The following is a 12499-nucleotide window of genomic DNA, read 5'->3' on the forward strand; positions in this document are numbered from 1 at the left end:
GATCCTCTGCCATGTGAGGTAATGGAGTAACAGCAGTAGTAAGCTGTTACCCTCTGTATGGACCAGCACTACAAGAAGATGAGACACACATTTTGCCAATGGGCTTCACAGATATTTACTAACGAGAGGAATGGAGAAACTTAGGAATCTTGAGTTCCATTCCAAGCTCTGGAGGGGAGTATGGTCTAATGGTTAGACACTTCTGTCTGTTCTCCCAGCTGTGATCCCTTCTGCCCCATCCCCTCCAACCTATCTGTCCTTTCTCTCCCCTACCCTGTCTCCTTGTCTCAGTCCCTTTCTCTTTACTCTACCCAATCATCACTCCTCAGACTTTTCATCCTAATCCATCTCCTTGCCCAGCCAATTCTAGGGCAAGGAGCAAGCAATTTGGGCTTGCTTTTGGAATCCCATTCTTCCACTGACTACCAATTTCTCCAATTACCCACACCTTTCCTAGCCATTACTTGAGCCATACCTCTCTGCCTCACCCCAGTTCCTTGTTTAATCTCTCTCCTCCTTTCTGCCTTCCCATTGGGTCCCAGTCTGCCTCCCTAGCAGGGCCACCCTGAGGATTCAGGAGGCCCCGGGGCAAAGCAACTTCAGGGCCCCTTCCATTAAAAAAAAAAGTTGCAATACTAAAGAATACTATATTTTTGTGGGGGCCCCTGCCAGGCCTAGGACCTGGGGCAAATTGCCCCACTTGCCCCCTTCCCCCCCTCTGGGCGGCCCTGCTCCCTGGGCTCCTTGTCTAATGTCAGTCTCGTGCCCTCCATCCTGTCTCTGGTTCACTGTCCCGGGCTTTTTGCCCAGCCAGTCCCTGCAACACCTCATCTGATCTGTGTCTTGTTCCTTCCCTGAAATCTGGCTCCCCACCCAACCAGTCTCAGTTTCTGTCCCCTCTGGACCTAGTCTTACCAAACTCCTTGTCCCAATCTACTCCTTTCCCTCCTTCCTGTCTGGTTTTTATCCCCTCTGCATTTGACTCCCAAGGGCATTCTTTGCCAAAAAATTAAAAATTCTGCACACAATATTTTTAAAATGTGCAAATTCTGCAAGTTTTATTTGTCAATAAATAAATGTGGAGGCTCCAGCATGGCAGTGGGAAGCACAGGCCACTGGCTGCATAGAGGCTGGAGATCACCCTATAGCCTCCCCCCTCCTGGAACACTGATTCGGTGATGAGGTTGCACCCAACCCTGACACAGTGCAAGGGCTGGGCCTGCCCCCAGAAACAATTCAGGGTTCTGCTCCTCCATGCCAGGCGCACCACAGTATGGGGCAGGCAGGCTCAAGTGTGGAGGGGCTCAGTGTGGGGAGATCCAGGTGTGGGGTGAGAGGCTTCTTTGTGGGACAATCTGGATGCAGGCAGCTCAGTGTGGGGTCCAGGTTGTAGGGGGGTTCTGGATACACAGAGCCTCATAGTGGTGGGGATTCCAGGTGCAGGAGCAGTGGGACTCTGCAGGGGGATCCAGATGAAAGTTGTTGGGGCTCACTGTGGGGGGGTAACTCAAAGAGGGGTTCAGCGGGATTCTGGGTGCCAGGGGTGGTCTGGGTGCAGGGGGGCTCCAAATGCAGGGGTTGAGGTTCAGCGGGGTGGGGTTTGGATATTGAAGGCTGAGGGGGAGAGTTCTGGGTGGATGGGGGTGGGGTCTGAGTATGCAGAGGTCCAGATGTAGGGGTTGGGTGGATGGGGGCGCAGCTCTTGTACAGTGACCGCTCCCCCCATGGCTGAGGAGTGATGGGAGCAGGAAGTAAGGGAAGATGCTGAGCTTCCTGCAGCTGGGGGAGGTTTCTAGGGGTGAGTCTGACCCCTCCCCGGCCACTCCTTGCAGGAGAAGAGGAAGTCCCGTTCTCCCCCCACCTTCAGCTCAGCCAGGACTAGCAGCTGATCTCAACTCAGGGTAGGAGCCACTGGCTGGGATGTCCCCAGCCCTGTGGTCATTTACCTTTCCAGTGGCTGCTCTGAGTGCCTGAAATGATGTACCTGCATTGCTAGGAGGGGTGAGTGACTGTTCTTGCAGCTTCCCTATTAGAAAGTAATTTTTCTGCAGGGAAGCAAAGGACTTTGCGGTGGATGTGAATTCTGCACACACACACAGTGGCACAGAATTTCCCTAGGAGTAGAATATGAATCAAATGGCTTCCTCCACCACAGTGTTTAGATGGTAGTAGTATGATTTTTGAGAGCATAGGAGAGAGATTTCCCTGCTCTTAGTTCCAGTACCTAGTTTAGAGTAGCTGGGAGCAGCAATTACAAGAAAATTCTAACTTCACCGCTATAACCCTGGACTGGAGGGAGCATGCGCCACTGCTCTGTGGGGATTGTACATGCACCATCCTGTCATCTATAGGAGCTTTGAGGGGATGGAGCATGCTCAGTGAGGATGGAATCTACAAAGATTTTAGCTGTTAGGCTCTCGCAAATCTGTACTGAGCATTTGTGAGCTGTGATTCCCCTGTCTTCCCCCCACCCCCCGTGCCCCCGGCTTATAGTTTTGACAAAATATTGGGTGAATTCTCATGCGGACAGCAAAAGGCATACCCCTGACACAAGTATCTGCCCTCCTTCCAAATTTCAAGTCCCTACTCCAAAACATGAGGGTGCTACAACATATCAAAGAAAAGGTCATCAGAATCTTTTAACTGGGAAACATATTTTTCCCTAGCCTTTTTCTCCAAAATGACTGAACCAGTTTGGCTGAAATTTTCCGAAACAATTCAGCCAGAGGCAGACATCTAGCAAGAAAAGTTTAGCTCAAAGAGTTAAAGTTTGGAAAAGTTATAAACAACTGAAAGTAGTCTTGTAATGGGAAGCGTAAGGCATTGCTGCCATCCTCACCTATAATACAGTTAGAGCTTCTGCATAAACTTGCAGCTTGTGGCCTTTGTTTAGATCAAGTCTCTTACCAATTTTCATTTTCTTTTTTTATACAGAGTTATAGACAGTAGTATGAAAAACTTCAAAGCATTTTTCCGATGGTTGTATGTGGGTAAGCTTAATATATCTTAAGTATTTCATATCTGCTTTATATTTTAATTATTTGCTTTGGAATTGTCATAGCATATTAGAATTAGTGTAAAAATATTTGCGTGTGGGTTAATCTGTGGAGTTGACTTCTAACAAATGTAGTGTGATAAGCTCTTCAATAGCTTTTTAAAAAAGAAGTTAATATTTAAATTTGGCAAAAAATAGATTGACTGACTAAATCCAGCTGTGAAGCTGGTGTTATGACTTCCTATTTATTGCCATCCTGGAAATTCATACACATTAAAGTGACTTTTTTCCTTTATATAGGTAATTGGGAGGCGGAGGGAATCTCTGGCTATGATTTATCTCCTGTATATTAACAGTGGCTGCTTTTGGCCAGTTTAAATGTAGAGCAGTCACTTAATAGAGAAATAATTCTCTCACCTCATTTCAAAACCTATATTAGTACTGAATCATACTAATAAATAAAGCCTAAGAATCTTGATTCCTTGTCCCCTGCTCTAGTCAATATTGCATCTAAAAAGAAAACTTTCCTGCTCTATCATCTTTATCTTAATATTTTACCTTAGGAAAATTTTAAGTGTATTGGAAAAATAGCATTTTTGCTGTTCTCATTTTTCCCCAGCCATGCTGAGGATGTCAGAAGATCATGTTCTTCCAGAGCTGAACAAGGTAGTAGTAACTTCTTCCTAGTAGATGCTTTTTATAATATTGCACTGCTAACTCTAATTCTGAAGGTAGCCAGTGGTTTGGTGCAGTTAGAAACAAAAACCAACCTTTTAAGGTTGTTTCTTTGAAGTGAATTCAATTTAAAGAATGATGCTGTCCATGCTAGTCCTTTGGGATAGTTAGTGCATGAAATGCCGTCAGTTGCACATTATCAGCTGTAATGTGGCCAGCCTTGTGTCTAACAGTCTTTTTAAAAAATTCTCACTTTTCTCTTTGAAGTTGAGTAAACTATGTTTACCATTTTAGTGAGTAGGCTGTATAATGGATCTTTTCACCTCTTGAAGGAGGCTTACTCTCTGCTCCCCTCTCCAGTGGACACCTTGGCCCTGACTGGGGTGTCTACTTTTGCCCCTCCCGTCAGCAGTCCTTCTATTTCTCTGGGTCTAAGCTAATATCACTGCTGTTGCATGATTTTCTCTGCAGCAGTCCTTTATACGCTATATGAAAGCAGTTGCTGCCCATGTAAACTTTTACTAATGTGAAGCTTTGTGTTTTGATTTCACTTTGTTTTGAAGAAAATTGTTGCTTCCCAGTATTCTTCACTAGCAAAATTGCTACTCTGCTACTATTAACGTGTATTCTATAAAATCATAGGAATAGGGCTGGAAAGGACCTTGAGAGATCATCTAGTCCAGTCTCCTTTGCTGAGGCAGAAACAGGTATACCCAGGTCATCACTGACAGGTGTTTGTCTAATCTGTTATTAAAAATCTCCATTTATGAGGATTCCACAACCTCTCTTGGAAGCCTGTTCAAGTGTTTAACTATACTTAGGTTAGATATATTGGGGGGGGAAAATTTTTCTAAGTCCCCTTCGCTGCAGATTAAGCCCATTATTTCTTTTCCTACCTTCAGTACACATGGAAAACAATTGATCACCATCCTCTTTGTAGTAACCTTAACACATTTGAAGACCGTTCCAAGTTTCCCCTTCAGTCTTCTTTTCTCAAAACTAAACACGTCCAATTTTTTTAACCTTTCCTTATAAGTCATTGTTTCTAAACCTTTTTATCATTTTTGTAGCTCTCATCTGAACTCTCTCCAGTTTCTCCACATCTTTCTTAAAGAGTGGCATCCAGAATTTGACACAGTAGTCCAGCTGAGACCTCACCAGTGCTGAGTAGAGTAGGATAATTACCTCCTGTGTATTACATACGGCACTTCTGTTAATATACCATATAATATTTGTCTTTTTAGCAAGGACATCATATTGTTGACTCACTGAATCTGTGATCTAATATAATCCCCAGATCCTTTTCAGCAGTGGTATTGCTCAGCCAGTTATTCCCCATTTTGTAGTTGTGCATTTGATTTTTTCCTTCCTAAGTCTAGTACTTTGTATTTGTCTTATTGAATTTCATCTTGTTGATTTCAGATAAATTCTCTTAATTAATCAGGGTTTTGCATTCTAATCTTGTCCTCTGAAGTGCTTGCAACCCCTCCAAGCTTAGTGTCATTTGCAAATTCTATAAGCATACTCCATTATTTAAGTATCAGACCCAGGACAGACCGTTATGGGACCCCACTGTGTATGTCCTGTGTGACGTTGCAGTCCGTATGATTTTATAACAATTTGATAATGAGTGAATATAATGTAACCAGAATATGCTTCGTGCAAAAGGTCTCTTGTAAGGTAACATTACAAATCTTTTAATCTACTGAGTGTGATCATCCTATTTGTATACATGTAACACTTTTGTATCTGAAACTAGAAATATGAAATATAACTCTGAGGGCCTATTGTAATTATGAAAGTGTGGGCCATTAATGGTGGTTTAGAATCGTGATGACTCCCATTAACCAGGGCATTTGACTGGATGGTTCTGTTTTCAGGCAGGCCTTCCTATGAGTCAGGCTGGGAGGAATGAAGGCTTGAAGTCTTGCAGTGACGTGTGATTATATCACCTGAACTGTAATCCCATATTTAATCTGGTGAGAAGGAGGGGGTGGGAACCCAGAGAGGGACAAAAGGATTCCCGCCTTATGCAAAAGATATATAAATGGGTGGAACAGAACAAAGGGAGAGAGGAGCCATCATAAAGACTCCCCTAGCTACCACCTGAGCTGGAACAAGAGCTGTACCAAGGGAAAGAATTGTGCCCAGGCCTGGAAGGTGTCCAGTCTGAGGAAAAAACTTACCGAAGCATCTCTGAGGGTGAGATTATTGTATTCAGTTTGATTAGACATAGATTTGCCCATTTCTTTTATTTTGTTTGGTGACTTACTTTGTTGTGCCTGTTACTACTTGGAACCACTTAAATCCTACTTTCTGTATTTAATAAAATCACTTTTTACTTATTAATTAACTCAGAGTATGTATTAATACCTGGGGGAGCAAACAACTATGCATAACTCTCTATCAGTGTCATAGAGGGTGAACAATTTATGAGTTTACCCTGCATAAGCTTTATACAGGGTAAAACGGATTTATTCAGGTTTAGACCCCAGTGGGAGTTGGGCATCTGAGTGCTAAAGACAAGCATACTTCTGTGAGCTGCTTTCAGGTAAACCTGCAGCTTTGGGACAAGTAATTTTGACCCTGGGTCTTTGTTGGAGCAGATGGGAGTGTCTGGCTCAGCAAGACCGGGTGCTGGAGTCCTGAGCTGGCAGGGAAAACAGGAACACGGGTAGTCTTGGCGCATGAGGTGGCAGCTTCTAGGGGGGGTTCTGTGATCCAACCCATCACATGCCCCCATTAGATAGCAGATCATTGATAACTGCTCTTTGATTAGTCTTTCAAACAGTTTTACACCCACCTTATAGTAATTTCATCTGGACCACATTTTTCTGGTTTGTTTATGAGAATGTCATGTACTGTGTCCAAAGCCTTACTAAAATCAAAGAAGGAAATTAGGGTGATTTGGCTCGATTTGTTCTTGACAAATACATGAATGCGATAACTTGCTACCCTGTTATCCTCTAGGTGCTTACAAATTGACTGTTTTAATAATTTTGTTCCAGTATATTTCCAGATATTGAAGTTAGGCTGACTGGTCTGTAATTCCCTAGGTCCCTTTTAGATAATGATAGGTACCATATTTGCCCTTTGTCAGTTCTCTGGGACTATGTTTGCCCTTTGTCAGTTCTTTGGGACGTTACTCATCTTCCATGAGTTCTCAAATATAATTGAGAATGGTTCTGTGATTTTTTTTTTTCAGCTAGTTTCTTAAGTACCCTAGGGTGCATTTCATCAGGGCCTGCTGACTTAAATACATCTAACTTATCTAAGTATTATTTTACCTGTTCTTTCCTTATTTTGGCTTGTGTTCTTTTCTCCTGGTTTAGTATTATTTGTGTTGTATCTGGTCATGGTTTACCTTTTTAGTGAAAACTGAAGCAAAATTTGCATTAAACATCTCAGTCTTCTTGATGGTGTCCGTTATTAGCTATCCTTTTCCACTAAGTAGAGGACATAAACTTTCCTTCCTCTTCCTCCTAACGTGTGTATATATATAGAACCTCTCTGGATTGCCTTTTATGTCCCTCGCAAGGTACAACACATTTTTTCCTTACTTGTGCTGGTTTTTTTACTTATCAGTTTTTCCATTTCTTTAATCTTGTGCCTTTTGAGACAACTTTCAGCTCTCCTGAACTTCTTTTTCCCTCTGATTTTTCTTCTTATAGGACTTTACCTGCCAGTTCTCTGAGTTTGTTAAAATTTGTGTTTTTGAAATTAATTTTTTTCTTATTCTGCTGCTCACTCCTTCCTTTTCTTAGAATCATGAAATCTATCATTTCATGATCACTTTCACCCAAAGTGCTTTCAGGTTCACAACCAATTTCTTCTTGTTAGTCAGAATCAAGTCTAAAAGGGCTGGTTACTTCCTCCACCTACTGAAAGAAAAAGTTGTCCCCAGTACATTCTAAGAATTTATTGGACACTTTTGATTTATCTTGTCTAACAGGTGCTTGGGTAGTTGAAATCCCTATTACTATGATGTCTTATGTTTGGATAGTTCTGTGGTGTTTTGTAGAGATTCCTCACCCACCACCACTTCTTATTTGTTGGTCTGTAATAGATTCCTGTAATGACATTGTCCCTGTTCTTCCCCCCCCACCCTCTTATCTTCACCCAGAGGCTTTCTGTTGGTCTCCCTCTCTCGTCCTTCTGGACCTTCATAACAAGCGTGTATTCCTGATGTACAATGTAACATCTCCCTTGTTCCTCTGTTCACCTTTTCTGAGCAAGCTAGACCCCTCTAGTTAAGAGATTTATCCCACCAAGTCTCTGTGATGCCAATTAACTAATTTAGTTCATGGACTAATACTGTCAGTTCTTTCAGTTTATTCCCCACACTCTTTACATTTGTGTATAGACATCTGAAACAGTAAGCAGAGTCCCCCACTTTGCCCTCTTGTTGCTGTTATGACTTTCTTGGAATGTTTCATTTCTCGATCCCAACATTTAGCTCTCTGTTAAAGTCACTTTAAAAAATATATATATCTAGCTGTAGTCTTTTGTCACCTGCCTCCTTAGAACCTATTACATTCTATGTATGTTTGAATTATAGTTATTTTATAGTCTCTCCTCTTTTCATTTCCATTAGATGACTCAAAAAGATATCACATTTGTTGCTGATTTTCTTACTGAACACTTCAATGAGGTAAGGTATTTCAGTTTACTGAGTGCTTTTATGCATGCACCCTAATTCTGTCTTGCTTCAGACGACTGACCGGAAAAGTCTGGTTAAACTAAATTGTTTGTTTTTGTTAAAGTATCTCACTAGGAAAAATCATCTAATTCCCCTTGTCTTAAGTACTGTTGGGTCAGTATTTTGTGTTTAAAATTTGTTTTATGTTTGGTTCAGGCACCAGACCTCTACAATCGTAAAGGAAAATACTTCAATGTAGAGAGAGTTGGTCAGGTAAAGTATCAGGCTGTATATTGAGATAAGAGAGACAAGGTATATGGACGAGCACCAGCTAGGGAAAGAGGAACAGGGGAGCTAGAGTATTAAGATTATGTAGTTAGTAAAGAGCACTCCTTCTAACTCCCTTCCTGCTGCTCACAACACACACATCTGTTAAGAGTGGAGGATGTTATTTTATCTCTCTGATTATTAGGGAAAGATTAATTTAAAAGAAAATTAATTGGATTAATATCTTATAAATTATTTTCCTCATTTGTGTGGTGTATTTAAAAAAAAGGTGGAACACAGTTGAAACTAATGTTGATGGAATGAAATTGAAATCTGTTTGCTTGATGTGTTCAGATCATGGGGCCATTAGTATTAGAATTTGAAATTACAGTTTCAAAGATAAACGGTTTATAACTATCTCTGATGAGAAGTTCCACAGCATTTTGAGTAACTTGCTGTAACCTGATTTAGAATGGACAATAAAACATTTTCTAAAGACCTGGGAAGAAGGCCCCAAAACTGGGCTATTTATTTTTTTAAAAAGGTCAGTTAAGTGAAGATATGACACACATTCCTCCAATACAGTTCTTCAGTGAACGTGTCGTAATTATCTTGTTTTTAAATGTTTACTGCATGGATCTGTCATTTCTTCCAGTACTTGAAAGATGAAGATGATGACCTTGTATCCCCACCCAACACTGAAGGAAACCAGTGGTTTAACTTTCTTCAAAACAGCACACATCTTAAAGGTATTGCATGCTGCTGTTATACTGTGAATCCAAGATACATGTGCAGATCTGACAATATTAGTCATATCTGTGTAGGCATGAGTGCAAGTAGATTATACTGTGTCAATGGGTGAAAGTGATCATGAAATGATAGGTTTCATGATTCTAAGAATAGGAAGGAGTGAGCAGCAGAATAAGAAAAAAATTAATTTCAAAAACATGAATTTTAACAAACTCAGAGAACTGGCAGGTAAAGTCCTATAAGAAGAAAAATCAGAGGGAAAAAGAAGTTCAGGAGAGCTGGAAGTTGTCTCAAAAGGCACAAGATTAAAGAAATGGAAAAACTGATAAGTAAAAAAACCAGCACAAGTAAGGAAAAAATGTGTTGTACCTTGCGAGGGACATAAAAGGCAATCCAGAGAGGTTCTATATATATACACACGTTAGGAGGAAGAGGAAGGAAAGTTTATGTCCTCTACTTAGTGGAAAAGGATAGCTAATAATGGACACCATCAAGAAGACTGAGGTGTTTAATGCAAATTTTGCTTCAGTTTTCACTAAAAAGGTAAACCATGACCAGATACAACACAAATAATACTAAACCAGGAGAAAAGAACACAAGCCAAAATAAGGAAAGAACAAGTAAAATAATACTTAGATAAGTTAGATGTATTTAAGTCAGCAGGCCCTGATGAAATGCACCCTAGGGTACTTAAGAAACTAGCTGAAAAAAAATCACAGAACCATTCTCAATTATATTTTATCTCTCTGCCTTCAGGACCAAGTACTGATTTTTGCCTCAGATCCCTAAGTGGCCCCCTCAAGGATTGAACTCACAATTCTGGGTTTAGCAGACCTGTGCTCACACCACTGAGCTATCCCTCTCCCTTTCCATTGTGCTCAGAGAGTAGATTCGCTAAGAGGAAAGAAACATTTTTGATATAGCAGGATGCTTCATGACACATGTATTGATAGCAGTTGGCTGGATGCAACTCCCCTGTTTATACCATTTGAATTAGTGGGTGGGGAAGAGAGCTGCAAAGGACAAACAAGACCCCAGTTCTGATTTCTGTATCCAGACCCACACTGTGCTTCTGCTAGAATGCAAACTCATTTAACTGTATCTTTACAAAAACTGTATTTTTCACTAAAAACGTAATTATTTGTTTGCAGAAAGTCCACTGCTGTTTCCCTATTACCCTCAGAAATCGCTACATTTTGTCAAAAGGCGAATGGAGGGGATTATTGATCAGTGTCTACAAAAACCAGCTGTAAGTCCTGTTTGTTACAAACGGTGTGCATTTTGGGACAACAATTGCTGCTGTTTTGATCTTCTGATTAATTACTCTAAATTGTTTAAAGTGAATTTAGTACTCATTGAAGGTGCCACATTGCAGGCCCCAAGGGCTGAAGTCCCCTAATTAGCCATAGACGAGGTGTGCCACATGGATGGCAGTAATGCAGCTTGCCCTTCTAGTGTGTCTCGAGCCTGTCATATGGCTGAGAAGGTGGTTAAATCTTCCTGCCTGTTCAGTTCTTTGCTTCTCACACACACAACTAGTATCCATTTTTAAATTTAATTCATTTTATTTTCCAAGAAACAGTACAGTGGTTTAAATAAATAATTTTTTAGAAGTGTGTCAAGTGATACTAGATTTTGTGGTAAGGACATTTATTCAGAAGGAACTGGGCTGAGTCAGTCTATTTCAGGTAGATTGTGATGACTTCAAAAAAAGTGGGGAAGGGGTGTGTGTGTGTGTGTGTGTGTGTGTAACTGAATATTTTTTTCTGTATTTTGGAATGTTTAAATGATGTGTTTCAGGATGTGATTGGAAAATCAGTACATCAAGCAGTTTGCATGTGTTTATACAAAGGATCTAAAAGGTACATTTTCCCCCTACATTATGTTTAGTGTTAATTAGCAAAGAATTATTGTAATTGTTACCGTTTGACTTTTTTTGGTTTGCTGTTTTAGTGAGGACTCTACACCTCGATTATTTAAATTACCCTTTATGTAAGTATACTGCTCTTCCTACTGTATTTCATTTACCATGTTTGATGTTTTGGTCTAACTTCTTGGTTTTGTTTGTATGTTAGGTGGAATGACAAATCCTCCAACTTACATTATGTTCTCTTCACTATGTTAGAAAGTTCTCTTTCTAAAATTTACATTTTGAGGCGGCACACGGATGTTTCCAGGTAAGAAACTGATTGGAAATGAAAGTGTGCTCTTGGGGCCTGATTCTGCAGCCAGATGTATCTAGATCCAGTTCCAGGCTTAGGACCTTGCTCTTCATTGTTGAATTGAATTATTTTACTCTTCCATGATTGTGTGCTTCTCTATTCAAATGGAAATGTGTCAAGTATTCTTTGCTCCTTCCTTTCAGTGAGGAGTAATGGTAATGTTAAGTGGGTTCTTCATCTTAACTTTATAAATATTCATCTTGGTCAACTCGAAGCTTGTGATAAGCTTTGTAATAACTATACAAAGTCTATCACAATGTGTAAGAATGGGAAGATGATCTCAGTGGTACAGACAGGTTATACTCCTAATTTCTTAGAGTCAATCGCTTTGTTCCAGTGGTTAGTAGCTTCTGATGCCAAGATCTGCAACACAATTCTGTAACTTCAGTCCTTTCATCCATATTATCTTTTTTGCTTTTCTTCTTCACACCCCATCCTTGAGAGTGGAAGCAACGTATAGCGTGCCTATCTGTTCACATCTAAATAGGCTGTGCAGTCTGTTCCAGTAGTTGGCGTAAATCTTTGGATTCTGGTATTTTGGCATGGAACTTTAAGGACGAGTAACACAGCTCGTTTTCTCCCTTCTTTAGGTCTGCTAATAATGGACTACTTTCTGTTGATTTTGGAAACTTCTTGAACAACAGTATAAATGAAAGCTCAGATACAGGGTTAGTATATCTGGGAAACAGGATCTTTAATAATTTATCAGATTATTTTCCTTCAAGGGTTTACTTATTCTACTTAATATTTTTTTCAGCTGTTTACACTTGGAGCAACTTGCAGGATCAGGGTCTTTGTGGGCAGACCTGGGCACCTGCTTGCATCCTCATTGATCTTCATAAAGTAACTTACAGGATTTTGGGCAGGTGGCTTACTTTGTACTTGAACTCAAGTTCAAGGAAACTATCATAATTTGCTGGATGGAAACAAAATTAGTTTAGCTCTGAAACT

The 12499-nt window shown here is 40.5% G+C and overlaps 1 protein-coding gene across 3 annotated transcripts in view; it reads left to right on the forward strand.

Annotated features, from left to right (window-relative positions):
- Positions 1-12499, forward strand: part of ANAPC4 (anaphase promoting complex subunit 4) — a 30488-nt gene that overhangs the window by 13632 nt on the left and 4357 nt on the right. For 2 of the 3 annotated variants that reach the window (XM_030563304.1, XM_030563305.1), the window contains 10 exons: positions 2935-2990; positions 3615-3661; positions 8265-8321; positions 8526-8582; positions 9232-9325; positions 10478-10575; positions 11127-11188; positions 11280-11318; positions 11402-11503; positions 12139-12216. In XM_030563304.1, the coding sequence (XP_030419164.1) occupies positions 2935-2990; positions 3615-3661; positions 8265-8321; positions 8526-8582; positions 9232-9325; positions 10478-10575; positions 11127-11188; positions 11280-11318; positions 11402-11503; positions 12139-12216 (690 nt within the window). The remainder of the gene's footprint in view (positions 1-2934; positions 2991-3614; positions 3662-8264; positions 8322-8525; positions 8583-9231; positions 9326-10477; positions 10576-11126; positions 11189-11279; positions 11319-11401; positions 11504-12138; positions 12217-12499) is intronic. The other variant, XM_030563306.1, reaches the window with a different exon arrangement.

The sequence above is a fragment of the Gopherus evgoodei genome, chromosome 5 (genome assembly GCF_007399415.2).
Source record: "Gopherus evgoodei ecotype Sinaloan lineage chromosome 5, rGopEvg1_v1.p, whole genome shotgun sequence".
Taxonomy (NCBI): domain Eukaryota; kingdom Metazoa; phylum Chordata; order Testudines; family Testudinidae; genus Gopherus; species Gopherus evgoodei.